At 40.9% G+C, this 19,620-nt stretch overlaps 1 protein-coding gene across 5 annotated transcripts in view; it reads left to right on the top strand.

Annotated features, from left to right (window-relative positions):
* Nucleotides 1-19,620, top strand: part of pds5a (PDS5 cohesin associated factor A) — a 441,642-nt gene that overhangs the window by 321,953 nt on the left and 100,069 nt on the right. For all 5 annotated transcript variants that reach the window (XM_085968917.1, XM_085968922.1, XM_085968897.1 and 2 more), the window contains exons 13-15: nucleotides 2,318-2,431; nucleotides 16,539-16,620; nucleotides 17,907-17,955. In XM_085968917.1, coding sequence (XP_085825043.1) covers nucleotides 2,318-2,431; nucleotides 16,539-16,620; nucleotides 17,907-17,955 — 245 coding nt within the window. The remainder of the gene's footprint in view (nucleotides 1-2,317; nucleotides 2,432-16,538; nucleotides 16,621-17,906; nucleotides 17,956-19,620) is intronic.

Genomic DNA, 19,620 nt, shown 5'->3' with positions numbered 1-19,620 from the left:
GGTCTCTTTTCTCTTTAGAATTCTGGAAGGTTTTGATAGAGTGGATACAGAGAGAGTGTTTCCACTTGTGGGGAAGAGCATAACTAGAGGCCATCAATATAAGATAGTCACCAAGAAATCAAATAGGGAATTCAGAAGAATTTCTCCAGAGTGGTGAGAATGTGGAACTTGCTACCACAGGGAGCAGTTGAAGCGAACAGTATAGATGCATATGAGGGAGATTGGAATAGAAGGTTATGCTGATAGTTAAATGAGGAAAGACTGGAGGAGGCTCAAGTGGCGCATGAATGCCGGCTTGGACTGGTTGGGCCGAATGACCTGTTTGCTGTATACCATATGTAATTCTATGTATATAATCCTATATAACATTGGCATGCCACATTAATTACCTATTGGATATGCATTGCCACTCATCTTCCTATCCATGTTCAACTGCATACTGTCAATCTTGCATTAATTTTTGTGCTTTTGATGGAATGCGTGTGCTCATGCCCGAAAAGCACAGTGATGGTCTGACCAATTCTTTTAGTGCGGTTTAACCATCAAGGGCTATTGTTTTGAAATGGTTAGCAGGAGAGTTTCCACTTGAAATCTAAGAATCCAGACGGTGCACAAAGGTTTAATGGGTATCTCTCCACAAGAGAAGTTCTGCTCAAAAAACTTCTGAAAATTCTCACTGTACTCTTCAGCTATGTTTTTGATTGCCAGAACATTTGGAACTGCATCCAAAAGTAGTGTCTGAACTGTGGAAATAATTGTTGTTTGTCATTTAGCTCTCTTTTCTTGAGGTTTAGCTATTTTCAATATCATTTTTTTTTACTGATATTCTCTGAATTTACCTGGCTTTTGGGCTTTTATTTTCTCCTTTAATGCTAAAAATAAAAACTGAAATGCACCTGAAAAAGCTTGGATTTTTAAATTGGCAATAAAAACTGACTTTGAAGGTCCTTAAGGGAAATAGATTAGTGGATCTCTGGTGGTTTGTTCGGTGTGTCAAAAGTTTTATAAGAACTAAGGTGTAACAGTATTTCGTGGAGGTTTCTGAGTTCGTAGAGCACTGGAAATAGTTTCTAGGAACACTTTTTTTAAAATATTCGTTCATGGGATGTGGGCGCCGCTGGCAAGGCCAGCATTTATTGTCCATCCCTAGTTGCCCCTCGAGAAGGTGGTAGTGAGCCGCCGCCTTGAACCGCTGCAGTCCGTGTGGTGAAGGTAATCCCACAGTGCTGTAAGGGGGGGGGAGGGAGTTGCAAGATGTTGACTCAGCAACGATGAAGGAACGGCAATATACTTCCAAGTCAGGATGGTGTATGACTTGGAGATGGTAGTGTTCCCATGCACCTGCTGCCCTTGTCCTCCCTAGGTAGAGGTCGCGGGTTTGGGAGATGCTGCTGAAGAAGCCTTGGCAAGTTGCTGCAGTGCAACTTGTAGATGGTACACACTGCAGCCACAGTACACCGGTGGTGGAGGGAGGGAATGTTTAACGTGGTGGAAGGGGTGCCAATCAAGTGGGCTACTTTGTCTTGGATGCTGTCAAGCTTCTTGAGTGTTGTTGGAGCTGCATTCATCCAGGCAAGTGGAGAGTGTTCCATCACACACCAGACTTATTATGCCTTGTAGATGGTGGAAAGGCTTTGGGGAGTCAGGAGGTGAGACGCTCGCCGCAGAATACCCAGCCTCAAACCTGCTCTTGTTGCCATAGTATTTATGTGGCTGGTCCAGTTGAGTTTCTAGTCAATGGTTCCTAGAACCTCTCTCTCCAGTGCTCCTTGAAAATACTGCTAGACCCTCAAGACCCCATCGCAGTAAAGGCCACTTTCCAGGCGCTCTCAAATCCCAGAGCCACCTCAATGCTGGTAAGTGATGTCCCTAGTAATACTGTCTGACATTACACTTATGTTCTTATTAAACATCTGACTCAGTGTGAGCAACGCCACAGGAGATCTGCTAATATATTTACTTAAGAACCTTCAAAGCGAAGATCTCAGATTACTGAGCTGTCTGGGAATTTGGGATCATTCTGGGTGGTTCTGCGATCAGGAACCACTGGAAGGGTGGTGGTGCAATCTGGGAGTCTGCGGAAGGGGGTTCTGGTTTCATATTGGGACAGGGAGAGTCTGGTAGAATTGGGAGTTGATAGTGTTTGGCACTATAGGGAGAGGAGCAAACGCAGCAGCCTTGTGTGGGACTGGAGCGTATGCAGTATTTTAATATTATGTAAATAGATATACATTCATGTAGTATATAGAAACTAAAATACACCAACATGTCATTCTTTTAGTGTCATAATACAAATGGTGCTTTCCTTTTCGGTTAGGTTGCTGGTGGAAAAAATCTTCGCTCAGTATCTTGTTCCACATAATCTGGAGACAGAAGAAAGAATGAAGTGTCTCTATTACCTTTATGCTTCCTTGGACCCAAATGCAGTAAAGTAAGTACTGTTTAAAATTAAGTTTTCTGTTCTACAGAATGATCAAAATTACAGGAAGGAAGCCAATCAACTCATTATGAACTAGTGCTAGCTCCTGAAATGGAGCTGTCCACTGTAATCTTATTTCATTGCTCTATCTCCATATCCTTTTACATTCTTTTTCAAATAGATTCAGAAAAACTTACAGCACATGTCATGCGGCCTATCATGCCTGTGCTGGCTCTTTGAAAGAGCAGTTGTGCTTAGTCGCACATCCCTGCATTTTGTCTAGTACAGTAAATCTCCTTTAGATCTTTCCTGAAATGTAGTGCCCAGAATTGTCCTAAATACTCCAGCTGAGGCCTAACTAGTGATTTATAAAGCTCTAGCCTGATGTCTCTGCTTTTAAAATTCTATTCCTCTATTTGTAAACCCAAGTAACCCATATGCTTTTTAAACCACCATATCAAACTTGCCATGCCACGTTTAAGGATTTGTGTATATGGACACCAAGGTCTCTGCTCATCTACACTTTTCAAAATCGTGCCATTTATAGTATACTGCCTTTCCATATTTGTCCTCCCAAAGTGCATCACTTCACACTTCTCCGCATTAAACTCCATCTGCCATGCTTCTGCCCATTTCACCATCCTGTGTGTCATTCTGAAGCCTATAACTATCCTCATCACTATCTACTACTTTGGCAAGTTTTGTATCGTCTACAAACTTTATAATGCTGCTCCCAACACCCGTGTCTAAGCTGTTTGAAAAGAATAATGGACTCAAAACTGACCCATGGGGAACATCACTGCAAACCACCTCCCAGTCTGAAAAACATTCATCCACCACCACCCTTCGCTTCTTGTCATTGAGCCAATTTTGTATCCATACTGCCTCTTTCCCCTTAATTCCATGGGCTTCCATCTTCTTAATAAGCCTGTGTGGCATTTTGTCGAATGCCTTCCGAAAGTCTGTATATACAACATCTATGGCACTACCTTGATCAACCTTCTCTGTTACCTGATCAAAGAATTCAGTCAAGTTCGTCAGACATGATTTGCCTTTGACAAATCCATGCTGGCTCTCCTTGATTAACCCATACCTTTCCAAATGAAGGTTTATTTTGTCCCTGATAATGGTTTCCAATAACTTCCCCACCACCGATGTTAGGCTGACTGGCCTGTAGTTTCCTGGTTTATATCTTTCTCGTTTTTTGATTAGTGATATAACATTAGCATTCCTTGAGTCCTCCGGCACTACTCCTGTAGCCAATGAGGATTGAAAGATTGTGACCAATGCCTCTGCTATTTCTACCTTTGCTGCTTTCAGAAACCTAGGATGCATTCCATCTGGACCAGGTGACTTACTAACTTTCCGTAATGTTAATCTTATTAGTACTTCTTCTCTATCTATTTCTAACCTGTCCATAACTTCCCTCTCCTCTTCTAGTGTAACCTTAACATCATCTGCTTCCTTTGTGAACATAGATGCAAAATACTCATTTAATACTTTAGCCATATCCTCTACCTCTACATGAAGATTTCCCTTTGGGTCCTTAATAGGCCCCACCTTTTCCCTAGTTAATTGCTTAAACTTTACATGTTTATTAAAATGTTTTAGGGTTCATTTTAATGTTGCATGCTAATCTTTTCTCATAACCTCTCTTTGCCTCCCATATTAACTTTTTCAATTCCCTCCTGTACTTTCTGTAATCTTCCTGGTTATTAACTGAATCTTGCTCCTGACATTTGTCATAAGCTTCCTTTTTCTGTTTTATTTCCTTTGTCATCCAGGGTACATTAGCTTTGAAGGCACTACCTTTTCCCTTCAAAGGAATATGCTTAATTTGTACCTGAACTATCTCTTCCCTGAATGCCCTTCATTGCTCCGTTACTACATTACCCTGCAATCACCTTTTCCAATCAACCTGTGCTAGGTCCCTTCTTAAGTTACTGAAACTAGCTCTTCCCCAGTTGAGCATTTTTACCTTCAGTATTTTCTGGTCTCTTCGTAATTACTTAAAACCTAACTATGTTGTGGTCACTATTCGTTCGATGATTTCCCACTGTAGCACACTCCACTTGCCCTACTTCATTTCCCAGAACCAGAACCAGATCCAACATTGCTTGTCTACCACAGAAGGCAGTTGAGGCCAATTCATTAAATATATTCAAGAAGGAGTTAGATATATTTCTTAAGGCTAAAGGGATCAAGGGATATGGGGAGAAGGCAGGGACAGGGTACTGAATTTGGATGATCAGCCATGATCTCATTGAATGGCGGAGTAGGCTCGATGGGCCGAATGGCCTACTCCTGCTCTAATCTTCTATGTTTCTATGTTTGCTTTCTTCCTTATTGGACTGGAGACAGATTGATTGAAAAAATTCTCGTATACACATCAGAAATTCCTTTCCTTCCCTACCCTTAGCACTGATTTTCCAAGTCTATATGGGATTGGAGGTAATATACTAGCATGGATTGAGGATTGGTTAACGGACAGAAAACAGAGTCGGAATAAATGGGTCATTTTCGTGTTGGCAGGCTGTAACTAGTGTGGTACTGCAAAGATCAGTGCAGTTAAGCCTCAGCTATTCACAATCTATATCAATGATTTTAGATGAGGGGACGAAATGTAATATATCCAAGTTTGCTGCTGATACAAAGCTGGGTGGGAATGTAAGCTGTGAGGAGGATGCAAAGAGGCTTCAAGGGGATATAAGCAGGCTAAGTGAGTGGGCAAGAACATGGCAAATGGAATATAATGTGGGGAAATGTGTAGTTATCAACTTTGGTCGGAAAAATAGAAAAGCAGAGCATTTTTTAAATGGTGAGAGATTGGGAAATGTTGGTGTTCAGAGGGACCTGGGTGTCCTTGGACACGAATCACTGAAAGTTAACATGTAGGTACAGCAAGCAATTAGGAAAGCAAATGGTATGTTGGCCTTTATTACAAGAGGATTTGAGTATAAGAGTAAAGACGTCTTACTGCAATTATATAGGGCCCTGGTGAGACCACACCTGGAGTATTGTGTACAGTTTTGGTCTCCTTACCTAAGGAAGGATATATTTGCCACAGAGGGAGTGCAACGAAGGTTCACCAGACTGATTCCTGGGATGGGGGATTGTCCTATGAGGAGAGATTGAGTAGACTAGGCCTATATTCCCTGGAGTTTAGAAGAATGAGAGGTGATCTCATTGAAAAGTACAAAATTCTTACAGGGCTTGACAGGGTAGATGCAGGGAGGATGTTTCCCCTGGCTAGGGAGTCTAGAGCCAGGGGTCGCAGACTCAGAATAAGGGGTCGGCCATTTCGGACTGAGATGCGGAGAAATTTCTTCACTGAGGGTGGTGAATCTTTGGAAATCTCTACCTCAGAAGGCTGTGGAGTCACCGTCATTGAGTATATTCAAGACAGAGATCGATAGATTTTTGGATATTAAAAGATATGGGGATAGTGCAGGGAAGTGGAGTTGAGGTAGAAGATCAGCCATGATCTTGTTGAATGGTGGAGCAGGCTCGAGGGGCCAAATGGCCTACTCCTGCTTTTATTTCTTATGTTATGTTACGTAACCCATTCTTGGCCTTGTTTGAGTCATGTTTCTGTTAATGGAATCACGTCATGTAGCAATTTGTGCATGCAACTCGCCAACCTTATTAGTTACACTATGGACATTGACGTACAAACAGTTTAATGCCTCTTTCGTCACTTGCTATTTTCCTCAATCAGGCCCCAGAAATTTTTGGGATATTTCTAATTTTACTGCTGTTCATATCTCTCTGTCCTCTGATCTCATTTCTGTTCTTTGCTATTTTCTGGTTCCCCTCCCCCTGTCAAATTAGTTTAAATTCTCCCCAATAGTAATAGTTAACCTCTCGGCGAGAACAATGGTCCCGGCTTTGTTCAGTTGCAATCCGTCCATCATATGCAGGTACCCCTTCCCCCAGAACTGGTCTCAATACTCCAAGAATCTGAAACCATCCCTTCTGTACCACTTCTCCAGCCACATATTTACCTGCACTATTTTGCTGTTTCTGTATTCACTAGCACATGACACTAGGAGTAATCTTGAGATTACTACCTTTTTGAGTTCCTGTTTTATCATCTTTTTCATAGCTCCCGAAACTCTGCCTGAAAGACCTCAATACTTTTTCCACCTATGTCATTGTTTCCAACATGGACCACGACTTCTGGCTGTTCCCCTTCCCCTCACAGACTGTCCGCTCGGTGATATCCTTTACCTTGGCACCAGGGAGGCAACATATCATTTGGAAATCACGCTTATAGTTACAGAAACGCCTGTCTATACCCCTAACTATCAAATCCCCTATTCTACTCATTCTTTTTCCCCTGTGTGCAGTCAAATCTCCCGAGGTGACGGGGGTTTAATTCCCAGTGCATTCCTTGAAGGAGTCATCACCCTCTCAACTGAAAACTGGTTCGCGAGTGCCACTGGCTTGGGGGATTCATGCACTACCTGTGTCTTCCTCCTACTCTTTCTGATGGTCACCCATTCCCTCGCCACCTTCACCTTCTGTGGCAGTGGGGTGACCACCTCCTGGAACGTACGTTCGAGGAAACTCTCAGACTCCCGGATGCACTGCAGTGACTCCAGCTGCTCCTCAGGCTCTGAAACTCAGAGCTTCAGCTCAAACGAGAGGCACTTCCTGCACACATGGTTATCCTGGAAGTATGAAGTGTCCTGGAGTTCCCACATAGAACAGGATGTGCATGCAATGGGTTCCTGCTAGCCTGCCACGGTAGTCAATCCACTGACCTCTAAATCACAAATCCTGACCACTAAAACACTTGACACTGAACTCTAAAAATGTAAGAGACTGACATCTAAGACACTGACCTATAAAAGACTGAGATACTAAAATAGTAAAAAGTTAACTAAAGACACTGGAATTGGAATTTATAAATCTAAAACACAATGGTAACTACCATCAAGTAAATTTCAACAGTGAAAAAATAAAAAATTAATAAAACAAACTAACACTTGCCTGTTACCTACCAAGCCGCTCCCTGTGCTGCACTTTTGAATTTCTTTCTCAGTTTTCCACATTCAGCTCGTGCACAGACTCTGACTTTGTCCTCTCGCATTGTTTCCCCTCAGGCTCACACTCTCCACTCTCACTTGCCCAATTCCATTTAAAATAGTTCTGTAGTCTCTGCTTCCATAGCCACTTGTGGTGAAGTATTTCCATGTTCTAAAATAACCCTGTGCAAAAAGTTTTTTCTAACTTTCCCTTTCTTAGTGAATTTGCGGATATAGCAGTAAAATGGTCTTGAATTCAAATTCCCCCGTGGCGTGTTTTGAAATTGAATTAAGTATATTTGTTAAATTGTAGCCTAGCATAACCATGAAAGTTGCTATAGTGAAAACCCAATCCAGCGAAGGGGAACTGTCACCCGTATGGTCTGATTTACACATGGAGTCCACACCCTAGTAAGCCACTCAGTTGTGTAAAACCACTGGCCCACCACCACTTTCTCAGGGCAACTAGGGATTGCCAATAAATGCTACCTTTCCAAAAAAAAATGCTACCTTTCAGGTATTGCCTACAACTGAAAACAATTATATTTAATTTAAAAAAATCTCCACAGCCCATGTCCCTTGCCAACTAGCAGAAATCATCTTTTTTTATTTATCTTGTTATCCATAGCTATTTCCATATTTAAGCTACAAAGATTGAAACTTATTGAAACCCAGTTCAAGAAATCTCATGTTTACATATATTAAATACTATGTAGTAGCCGTTTACTCTTAATTATTGGTTTTCTCTGTACTGTCCCAAATTGGTTTTCTCTGTACTGTTCCCCAAAAAATTAAAGAATGGTAGCTGACAACCTAAACGACACCAATATTATGCTTTCTCGTGTCAGACATTTCAGTTGGCACTGGTGGTGGATATTGTTTATATTGATGCAGTTTCAAACATTTGGAATTTATTGTAGCTAATTAAGGGCAGTGGAGGTTAAAGCTGAATCAGTCGTTTATTTGAGATTACAATTAGGTTATTGGGTCCAATAAATGCAGTATGTGAGATCATTGTTACGCAGTTTCAGGGAAACAGATACACATTTCGTGCCCCAGGAGGAGGTAACCAGTTTGCCAATAATCCCCTGCGTTCCAGCAAATTAACTCTTCGTTTTCCATTTCAGAGCAGCTATCAAAAAAACCCAGCCCTGTCTGTTATCTTGTTGAGACATAGCCCAATCTGTTTTGTGGAAGATTGCATGCAAACAAACCTTGACTTTGACTTTTACTTGCACAAAACAATGTTCACCGGCATACACACACCATTCTCTTGAGAAACTCACTACCCATCAATTTTGGTTTTGGTCAGCCAGATGTCTGAAATGTGCAGAAACTCATCAGATTTAAGTCTCTCAACCAGTCTGCTAGGAAATCTAAGTAAGCCTGCTATTGACTGCACAGTCTTTCTGTGTCTGAACACACTCTAATTCCTAACCTCAGAGAATTTAGGGGTGGGTTGGCACCAATGTTCTCACTAATTTTTTGGGGGGTGCGCCCTTTAAGTGGCAAAATTTAACATTGGAAAAGCTGGTCCTGAGAGAACATTGGTTGGAACCTGTCAAGGCATGAAGTGCCTAAAATGCTCATAGGGATATTTCTGCAGTATAACCTGTTAAAAGCTTGTCTTACCAGCACAGAACACTGATAAGGTTCCCACTGCAAGGGTCAACCTACTTGTTGGGGCATTAGCTTGCTGGATTATCTGAAACTCAGTGGGAAGTATTCTAGCTCAAAAGAAATAGTCCACCTTTCCTTGACCCAATTAATGAGCTTGGCTGGCTGATGAACTATCAATATTGCTTTGGAGTACTGGGGACCTCACTTGCTTAGGTATTCGATTATTCAGTCTGCCACAGAGGATTGAATGGTTCTAATCTCTCATGGTTAAACAGATGATCTTGAAGCTAATTCTAGCCTAGAAAGAGACCCCACTTATATCTCCCATTCCACCTCTATCTACCCCCTTCCCTGGGGTAATTAGGTGTGATTAAATAACTGACAAGCGCAGGTTAGAACCTTTGCTGGATAGACAGTAGATATTGGGAATTCTGGTGAGCAGCACAACTCATAAATGTGTGAGTGCTTGTTTTGAGAATGAGTGACAGCCATGGGTTTGAAGGACAGTGCCTGAGCTAAGGAGCAGTGGATTGTCCTTGTGTTCTAGGATCATTCTGGAACATAGGAACAGGAGTAGGCCACTCAGACCCTCAAGCCTATTCTGCCATTCAGTTAGATCATGGCTGATCTGTACCTCAACTCCGTTTACCCTCCTTTGCTCTATATCCCTTCATACCTTTACCGAACAAAAATCTATCATCTTAGTCTTGAAACTTTCAATCGACCCAGCATCCACAGCCTTTTGAGGGAGAATGTTCCACATGTCCATTACCCTTTGTTTGGAAAAGTGCATCCTGTTTTCACTCCTTAATGGCCCAGCCATAACTTTAAGATGATCCCCTCCCCCTGATCTGGATTCCTCCACCAGAAAAAATAGCTTATCTGTCTGTATCTATCTAACGAATCCGCTTATCATTACAAACACCTCAATTAGATCACCCCCAAACCTTCCAAACCCGTGGGAATATAAATCAATTTTATGCAAGTGACCAATAATGTAACCCCTTAAGCCATGGTACCATTCTGTTGAATCGGCACTGTATTTCCCCTCAGCTTAACTTTTCCTGAGGTTAGATTGCACATAGACTAGGCTTGTATTCCCTTGAATATAGAATATTCAAGATTTGATAAGGTAGATAGAGAGAAACTATTTCTACTGGTGGAGGAATCCAGAACAAGTGAGTATAACCTTAAAATTAGAGCTCGGCTGTTCAGGGGTGATATCACAAAGCACTTGTTCACACAAAGGGTCATGGAAATCTGGAAAACTCTCCCAAAAAACTGTTGAAGCTAGGTCAATTGCAAATTTCAAAACTGAGATTGATAGATTTTTGTTAGGCAAGGTTATTGAGGGTTACGGAACCAAGGCGGGCAGATGGAGTTGAGATGCAGGTTAGCCATGATCTAATTGAATGGTGGAACAGGCTCGAGTGGCTGAATGGCCAACTCCTCTTCCTACTAGCTTTTCGTGATTTGTGTCTATGGAAACCTAAATCCCTTTGCACCTTCACAGTTCCTAGTCTCTGACCATTAAGAAAATATTCCGATTTGTCTTTCCCAGATCTGAAGTGAATGACCTAGCACTTCCCCACATTAAACTCCATCTGCCATTGTTTTGGCTACTCAGTTAGTCTATCTAGGTTGCTTTATAACTTCCTGCTCCCATTTACATAACTTACTATGCCTCCTAGTGTTACCTGCAAACTTGGATATACAACTCTCTCTTCCTTCATCTAAGTCATTGATATATATGGTGAAATTTTGAGACCACAGTACAGATCCCTGGAGAACACCACTTGTCACATTCTGCCAAACAGAGAACGTTACCTTTATCCCTACTCTGTCTCCTACCACCCAATTAATTATCAACCCATGGCACAACGTTACCACCCATTCCGTGCACTTTCATTTTTGCCAATAATCTCTTGTGTGGAACCGTAGCAAATTCCTTCTGGATATTCATATTCATATAGACAGCATCTATACACACTCCACCTTTGCTAGTGACCTCCTTAAAAAATTCAACTAGATTAGTCAAACCTACCCTTCACAAACCCATGCTGATTCTCTTTGATTAGCTGATAATTGTCTTAAGTGCTTAGTTACTGTGTCTCTAATGATAGATTCTCGTGACTTCCCCACAACTGATGTTAAACTGGCAGGTCTGTAGTTACTGTACCTGGTTTCTCTCCCTGTCCCTTTTTAAGTAATGGAGTAACATTCACAATTTTCCAATCCAAAGGCACAATTCTTGAATCTAGAGAGCTTTGGAAAATTATGACTAACTCATCTGCAATTTCCTCACCTATTTTAGTACTCTGGGATGGAAACCATCTGATCCAGAGACTTGTCCATGTTAAATCCTGTTATTTTCTTCATTACCATTTTTAAAACTTATATTAAATCCACTAATTTCCTCACCTTAATTTATTTTTGGATAAGGACTATCCATAATTCCTTTATATTAAAAAAATGTTATCTTAAACTCCTGCTCCCTCCGCCATCACCTCTAATATCAAGTACAAGTTGCTCATTGACCCTTTGGTGGATTTGGCTGGGGAGAGGTAAAGTGGCTATGCTTGACATGGTCGCACCAGAGTTCTTAGTGGGCAATAAGACTGGTTGTGCACCAGGTACAGTTTGAGGGTGAGAACTTTACTGGGGGAGTGAAAATGTTGGTAGATGGTGAATGACTTGGGGATGAGGCTATTGAAAGCAAATGTAAGAGAGCTGTTTATCAGTCAATGACACTTGAAGGACCACAAGAGGGGAGTTAGAGTGTGAATTGGTGAGGGAAGCTTAATCTGGTGCAGAAGTCAGGAAAGTGGAATTGGCAGTGGACAGGGAGATATGGATGATGAAGGGAAATAAGAAAATTGTCAGAAATAGCCTCATTAGTGATCAAAACCTCAGTTGAGGGGGCTACGTGGAAGGTTGCAGAGATGAAGAAGCTGATATGGTTGTGAGGGTAGAGGTCATTGAGGATTGGACAAGAGCAATTAAGAAAATTAAAGTCGCTGAGGATAGCAGTTTCATGCTGTGAAAGTAAAGGTAGAAGATCTAGGGGCTCCATCAGTTGGAGAGAACATAAGAAATAGGAGCAGGAGGAGGCCCTTCGAGCCTGCTCTGTTAGTCAGTAAGATCAAGGCTGATCTTCTACCTCCACTCCACTTTCCTGCCCTATCTCCATATCACTTGATTCCCTTAATATCCAAAAATCTATCAATTTCTGCCTTGAATATACTCAACGACTGAACATCCACAGCCCCCTGGGGTAGAGAATTCCAAAGATTCGCTACCCTCTGAGTGAAGAAATTTCTCCTCATCTCAGTCCTAAATGGCCGACTCCTTATTCTGAGACTGTGACCCCTGGTTCTAGACTCCCCAGCCAGGGGAAACATCCTCCCTGCATCTACCCTGTCAAGCCCTGTAAGAATTTTGTATGTTTCAATGAGATCACCTCTTATTCTTCTAAACTCGAGAGAATATAGGCCTAGTCTACTCAATCTCTCCTCATAGGACAATCCCCCCATCCCAGGAATCAGTCTGGTGAACCTTCGTTGCACTCCCTCTATGGCAAGTATATCCTTCCTTAGGTAAGGAGACCAAAACTGTACACAATACTCCAGATGTAGTCTCACCAAGGCCCTATATAATTGCAGTAAGACGTCTTTACTCTTATACTCAAATCTTTTTGTAATAAAGGAAACAAGCTATGTGCTTTCCTAATTGCTTGTTGTACCTGTATATTAACTTTCAGCGATTCATGTACAAGGACACCCAGGTCCCTCTGAACACCAACATTTCCCAATCTCTCACCATTTAAAAAATATTATGTTTTTCTATTTTTCTTACCAAAGTGGATAACTTCACATTTCTCCACATTATATTCCATTTGCCATGTACTTACCCACTCGCTTAACCTGTCTATATCCCCTTGCAGCCTCTATGCATTCTCCTCACAACTTACATTCCCACCTAGCTTTGTATCATCAGCAAACTTGGATATATTACATTTGGTCCCCTCATCCAAATCATTGATATAGATTGTGAATAGCTGAGGCCCAAGCACTGATACTTGTGGTACCCCACTAGTTACAGCCTGCCAACACGAAAATGACCCGTTTATTCCTACTCTCTGTTATCTGTCCGTTAACCAATCCTCAATCCATACTAGTATATAATCCCCAATTCGATGTGCCCTAATTCTGTTTAATAACCTCTTGTGTGGCACCTTATCGAATGCCTTCTGAAAATCCAAATACACCACATCCAGTGGTTTCCCCTTATCTATTCTGCTAGTTACAACCTCAAAAACCTCAACAGATTTGTCAAACACGATTTCCCTTTCATAATTCCATGTTGACTCTGCCCAATCCCATTAATACTTTATAAGTGCCCTGTTACTACATCCTTAATAATAGATTCGAGCATTTTCCCTACTACTGATGTCAGGATTAACTGGTCTATTTCTCTCTCCCTCCTTTCTTAAATAGTGGGGTTATATTTGCTACCTTCCTATCTGTGGGAACCGTTCCAGAATCTATGGAATTTTGCAAGTTGACAACCAATGCATCCACTATCTCTATAGCCACCTCTTTTAAAACCCTAGGATATAGGCCATCAGGTCCAGGGGATTTATCGGCTTTCAGTCCCATTAATTTCTCCAGTACTATTTCCTTACGAATACTAATTTCTTCCAGTTCCTCATTCTCACTAGACTCTTGGTTCTCCACTATTTCAGGAATTTTTTTGCATCTTCTTCCGTGAAGACAGACACAAAGTATTTGTTTAATTTCTTTGCCAGTTCCTTATTCCCCATTATAATTTCTCCCGTCTCAGCCTGTAAGGGAACCACGTTTACTTTCGCTTATCTTTCCTTTTTACATACCTATAGAAGTTTTTACAGTCAGTTTTTATGTTTCTATCAAGTTTATTCTCATTCTATTTTCTGTTTCTTCATCAATTTCTTGGTCCTCCTTTGCTGAATTCTAAAATCCTCCCAATCCTCAGGCTTACTATTTTTGGCAACATTATAGATCTCTTTCTTTAATCTAATACTATCTTTAATTTCTCTTGTTAGCCACGGGTGGACCATTTTTCTGTGGTGTTTTTATTCCTTAAGGAAATGTATATTCGTTGCAAATTATGAATTATTTTTTTTAATGCTTCCATTGCTTTGCTACTGTCATATCTTTTAATCTAGTTTCCCAACATACCTTAGCCAACTCGCCCCCTCATACCTACGTAGTTTGCTTTGTTCAGATATAGGACGCAAGTTTCAGACTTCACTAAATGACTCTCAAACTCAACTTAAAATTCTATCATATATGATCATTGCTCCCCAGAGGCTCCTTTACTACAAGGTTATTAATTAACCCTGTCTCATTGCACAATACCAGATCTAAAATACTCAATTCCCCAGTGGGTTCTTCGACATACTGATCTAGAAGGTGCAGAGCTTCAGCAGAGATGGCTTGTGTCTCTGCAACTCAACTGTCGACCCAAGTGCTCGGTGTTCAGAGATGTTGATCTCGAGAGAAACATCATTAGTGATCGAACCTAGTTTTTTCCCTCATTTCTTAGGCCAGAACCTGCTATCCTTCTAAAGGGATCTAATTCTGGTCCCAATCACATAGCTGCTGGCACATAAACAGACTAGCTTTAGGCATTCTGGTTATCTCTGTTCTGTTTTGAAAAGTACATTTGCGGCACATAATGGACTAATGATGGACTAAGGTGTCCCATCTACTCTGTTTTAATACCATGCAGATGTAGCACCACTAGCACAGAAACCTGATTGACTTCTACTCAACACCTTGCCTGAGTGCAGAATAGCACATTGATCTCACTTAGCAGGGATATGGTCCAACTGCACAACTGGATTATTCATGGCACAACTGGATTATTCATGTCACATCACATTGAACCTATAAGCTTATGAGTTTTTCCATATACTTAAGTCTGTGTTCCCCATAAGCTGTGCTTTGTTCTGTGCAGCCTGTTTCTTTTAGTGCATGGTCTCTTTAAATTTCCGCGCATGCGCGATATTTACAATGGAGAAGCTGGTGAGCGGCCTGCGCAGGACTTTTCCCATCACTGCACAGCCGCGCAGCTTAGAGTCAACATTGTTTATAATTTTGATGTGAAGCTAGTATACCTCGCACTTGGGTCATGGATTTGATATATCTCATCCAGCATGTTGATAGGGCAGGCTGGGGAGTGCAGAACCAGGGGTCATAGTCTAAGGATAAGGGTAAGCCATTTAGGACTGAAATGAGGAGGAATTTCTTCACCCAGAGAGTGGTGAACCTGTGGAATTCTCTGCCACAGAGGGCGGTGGAGGCCAGGTCATTAAATATATTCAAGAAGGAGTTGGATATATTTCGTAAGGCTAAAGGGATCAAGGGATATGGGGCGAAGGCAGGGACAGGGTACTGAATTTGGATGATCAGCCATGATCTCATTGAATGGCGGAGCAGGCTCGAATGGCCTACTCCTGCTCCTATTTTCTATGTTTCTATGTTTAGCCCCACTGTTCATTTTGCCAGAAATTGTTGTTGAATTTCTCTCAATGTAATATGGTTGAGGTTCTATAGTCTTTACTTTTGTTTCCCCTACTGTGAAAGGAAGCAGCATCTAGTTGAAAGGCCAGTGGCTTAGTATTTTCATTCTGGCAAAAAATTTGCAACGTCTGTTCACATCTCCCCAGATCCGTGTATGTCCAGCATCATCTGTTTTAATTTTTGCTTTTTTTAGCTTTGAGAGATCAAAAGTGCATATCAGTCTAAATAACTGTTCATCCCCTATATGGAAAATTCCTGGTTAAGCACACCTCAAAACACATTGGTTGCTGTATGACTAATCAGTGAACCCATAGTGGCCTCTTCTTCCAACAACATAAGTGGGGGGCGGTTTCCCTCAAAGCTGGTAAGCCATATTTTCACTACGAATTTGTGGTTTTTATCTGATAGTTCAGAATGATGAGCATGTTTAGGACTACAGTAACATGAAGGTCTTCAGTTTTTGTAATGCTTTATGCTTTTTGTATGTAGAGGCTGAATGAATGAAGATTGGTAGATTGCCTAGACTTTTTAAGTTGCTGTGTTACTTTGGTCTTGGATTTGCTATATTCATTGGAGATGTTACTGTTGCCTCTCCTCTGGTCAAAAAAACTAAGCATGCAGTTCAGATTGAAAGTTTATTGTGGCGGGGGGCAGGGGGGAAGCGAGATAAATTGCATAACTGAAAAGAGCAATTCTAAAAAGGATACAATGTACAAGGGTATATTTTTCTTCCCCTGCAGGATGACTACAGAATCCTATTTGTGTATCAAGGTTGAACTTCATATCTAGGGAAGCCATTCTCTGTTGCGGCAACCAGTATTAGAGGAAGTGGCTGCTTTGTGTGTGTGTGTGAAAATAGAATTAAGCTTATAATACAGTTCCAAATATTGATTTTGCCCACAGAGCATTGAATGAAATGTGGAAGTGCCAAAACATGTTACGGAGTCATGTCCGGGAGTTATTAGACCTGCACAAACAGCCTGTTGTAAGTTTTACTAACATTATATTAACACTTGATGAGCACATCATCTTGATTTTAGATTTTTTAAGTACAATATAGATAACAAAATTTTAATTGTACTCTTGCCCTGAGTCAGAAGGTTGTAGGTTCAAACCCCACTCTTGAATTGAGCACATAATCTAGACTGACACTTCAGTGCAGAACTGAGGGAATGCTGCACTGTCCGAGGTGTTGTTTTTCGAATGAGACGTTAAACTGACGTCTGCTCACTCTGGTGGACATAAAAGATCACATGGCACTATTCAAAAAGAGCAGGGAAATTCTTCCGGTGTCCTGTCCAACATTTATCCCACAACCAAATTACTAAAACAGATCATCTGGTCTTTTATCTCATTGCTGTTTGTGGGACCTTGCTATGTATAAATTGGCTGCTGCACGCTTGCCTACATCATAATGGTGACTACACTGTAAAAGTACATCATTGGCAGTAAAGCACTTTATGGCATTCTGAGGTGGAAAGCACGAGAAAAATGCAAGTTCCTTTTTTTATTCATTTATGAGATGTGGGCGTCGCTGGCAAGGCCAGCATTTATTGCCCATCCCTAATTGCCCTTGAGACGGTGGTGGTGAGCCGCTGCCTTGAACCGCTGCAGTTCGTGAGGCGAAGGTACTCCCACGGTGCTGTTAGGGATAGAGTTCCAGGATTTTGACCAAGCGACGATGAAGGATTGGCGATATATTTCCAAGTCAGGATGGTGTGTGACTTGGAGGGGAACTTGGAGGTGGTGGTGTTCCCATGCGCCTGCTGCCCTTGTCCTTCCAGGTGGTAGAGGTCGCGGGTTTGGGAGGTGCTGTCGAAGAAGCCTTGGCGAGTTGCTGCAGTGCATCTTGTAGATGGTACACACTGCAGCCACAGTGCGCCAGTGGTGGAGGAAGTGAATGTTTAAGGTAGTGGATGGGGTGCCAATCAATTTGCAGTCGGTAGTTACATCAAAAATATTTAATAATTGAACTAATTTTTTCAGAAATCCCTCATTTCAAGATACATTTCTGACTTTGATTCTATGGTGTTTTTTGATTCTTGGCTATTGAAATGATGGCGAAGCTAGGGGAACTCCTGTCCCCTAAGTGACTAGTTTTGTACATTTTCAGCTTGCACAATGATACTGAAAATGCTAATACTGCAGTAATAAAGCTACCCAAGCAACAGAAATAGCTTCACTTGGGCAGGTCTACACAGTATGTCTGCTATTCTTTTAAACAGGAGGAAGACTTTGTTTCTCTAATTTTAAACATTTGTTTTGTTCCAGTCAGAGGCTAACAATAATGCAATGTTTGCCAAACTGATGGCCATAGCAAGTAAGTACGCAGTTTTGCTTGTTACAGTTTTTTGGGATTAAAGTGTAGCACTTGATGATACTGATTTGTAAAGAATTTTTAAGCTGCTTATGAAAGCATGTTATTTTTCATTTGACTCTATACCATTTAGTTGTGTGACCTACTTACAGTATTTTCATTAAAGTTGCTTGGCTATTTTGCGCTCTTTTCATAGACGTGAGTGACCCTCTTGATAGAATACGTGAATAATCCTGTTTTCATAATTTTTGCAATCTGATGTGTTCTACCTCTCAAAATATTGTCACAGTGTGTTTTACTTTTTCACTTCTGTTTCTTCCAATTTAAGCAACCAATAAAAAGGAATGTCTGAAATTTATGATAGCATTGTACAATTTTTGACCAGTTATCAATACCACAGAATGGAACTATATATTAATTCCATTATTTTGAATAGTGATCATTTGATTGCATAATGTATGTAATTGGATTAAAATTACCGGATAATTATATTCACCAGCATTGATCATGCACACAGAGTACGGTGCAAATACTCCTGTGTTGCATGCACTGCTCTACAACTGATTGTTTGTACACTTCTTTGAAAAGACTTGGCTTTTCTTCAGACATGTTGCTCAAGCTTCGAGATCCAACTCAATGGCAGAGTGCATGCTAAGCATCTCTAAATCATATTTTATCTTCATGATTGCAGATTAATACTTTTTCATTTGCATCCTCTACAAATACTTAATATTTCGGGTGTCTTGGTATTGAACTGCTGTAATTAATCAAACACATTGGCACAGAAAGCAGCAGTGTTCCTGAAGCAAAAGAGATGACAAGAAAGTAGCAATTCCAGCAAATACTGCAGGAACACCATTAATACAATTTAGAAAAACTCATACACCTGTATATTTAACTTATTTGGTTAAAAACAAACAGTACTTATGATCATACATAAAGTCAATTATCCAGATCATTGGTGACCTTGGTTCAACTAACACTCAGCAATTAACTGGATTAAATAACTGCATTGTTAAGCTCATAGAATTGTAGAATTTTACAACAAAGAGGGAGGTCATTCAATTGTCCCAGAGCTCTCCATTGTCTCATTTCTCTACCCTTGCTGTAGGCCCTTTTTCAACTATTTATCCACTTCTCTTTTAAAAGCTGTCATTGATTCTGCTTCCTCCACAGTTTCTGGTAAGGCCTAATAACCCTGTGCACAAAAATAAAGTTCACCTAGCCAACCTTTTTCACGCAGCCCGGGACCGGCTTTTCCAATGTTAAATTTCATGCATGCGCAAAACTGTGGGGGAACATTGCCCCTAACCTCTCCCTTTGTTCTTTTGATGATGGTTTTAAGATTATGCCCTCCAGTTACCGTCTCAGTGACCAGTGGAAGTAGTTTCTCCCTGTTTTGTTCATCATAATTTCAAACACCTCTATCAGATATTCAGTTACCCTTCTCTGTTCTGCAGAAAAAATACCTAATCTCCCTTATTGGTCCTGAGATAATAACTGGAGTAAAGAAAAAGTTAGAACATTTCATTTTTGAAATGATTTCTTCAGATATGTGACAATAAATCTGAACTTTTATAAATTCATAACCTACAGAACTAGAAATAAGATTTAAGCATAATTGCATCACTGTTAAGGAAGCTTTTTGATCTTGTGCATAATTATTAA

The sequence above is a fragment of the Somniosus microcephalus genome, chromosome 2 (assembly GCF_052327205.1).
Source record: "Somniosus microcephalus isolate GS21.2 chromosome 2, FLI_Smic_1.0, whole genome shotgun sequence".
In the NCBI taxonomy this organism is placed as follows: Eukaryota; Metazoa; Chordata; class Chondrichthyes; order Squaliformes; family Somniosidae; genus Somniosus; species Somniosus microcephalus.
The sequence above is the reverse complement of the archived record's forward strand: the minus strand, read 5'-3'. Positions and strand labels throughout refer to the sequence as shown.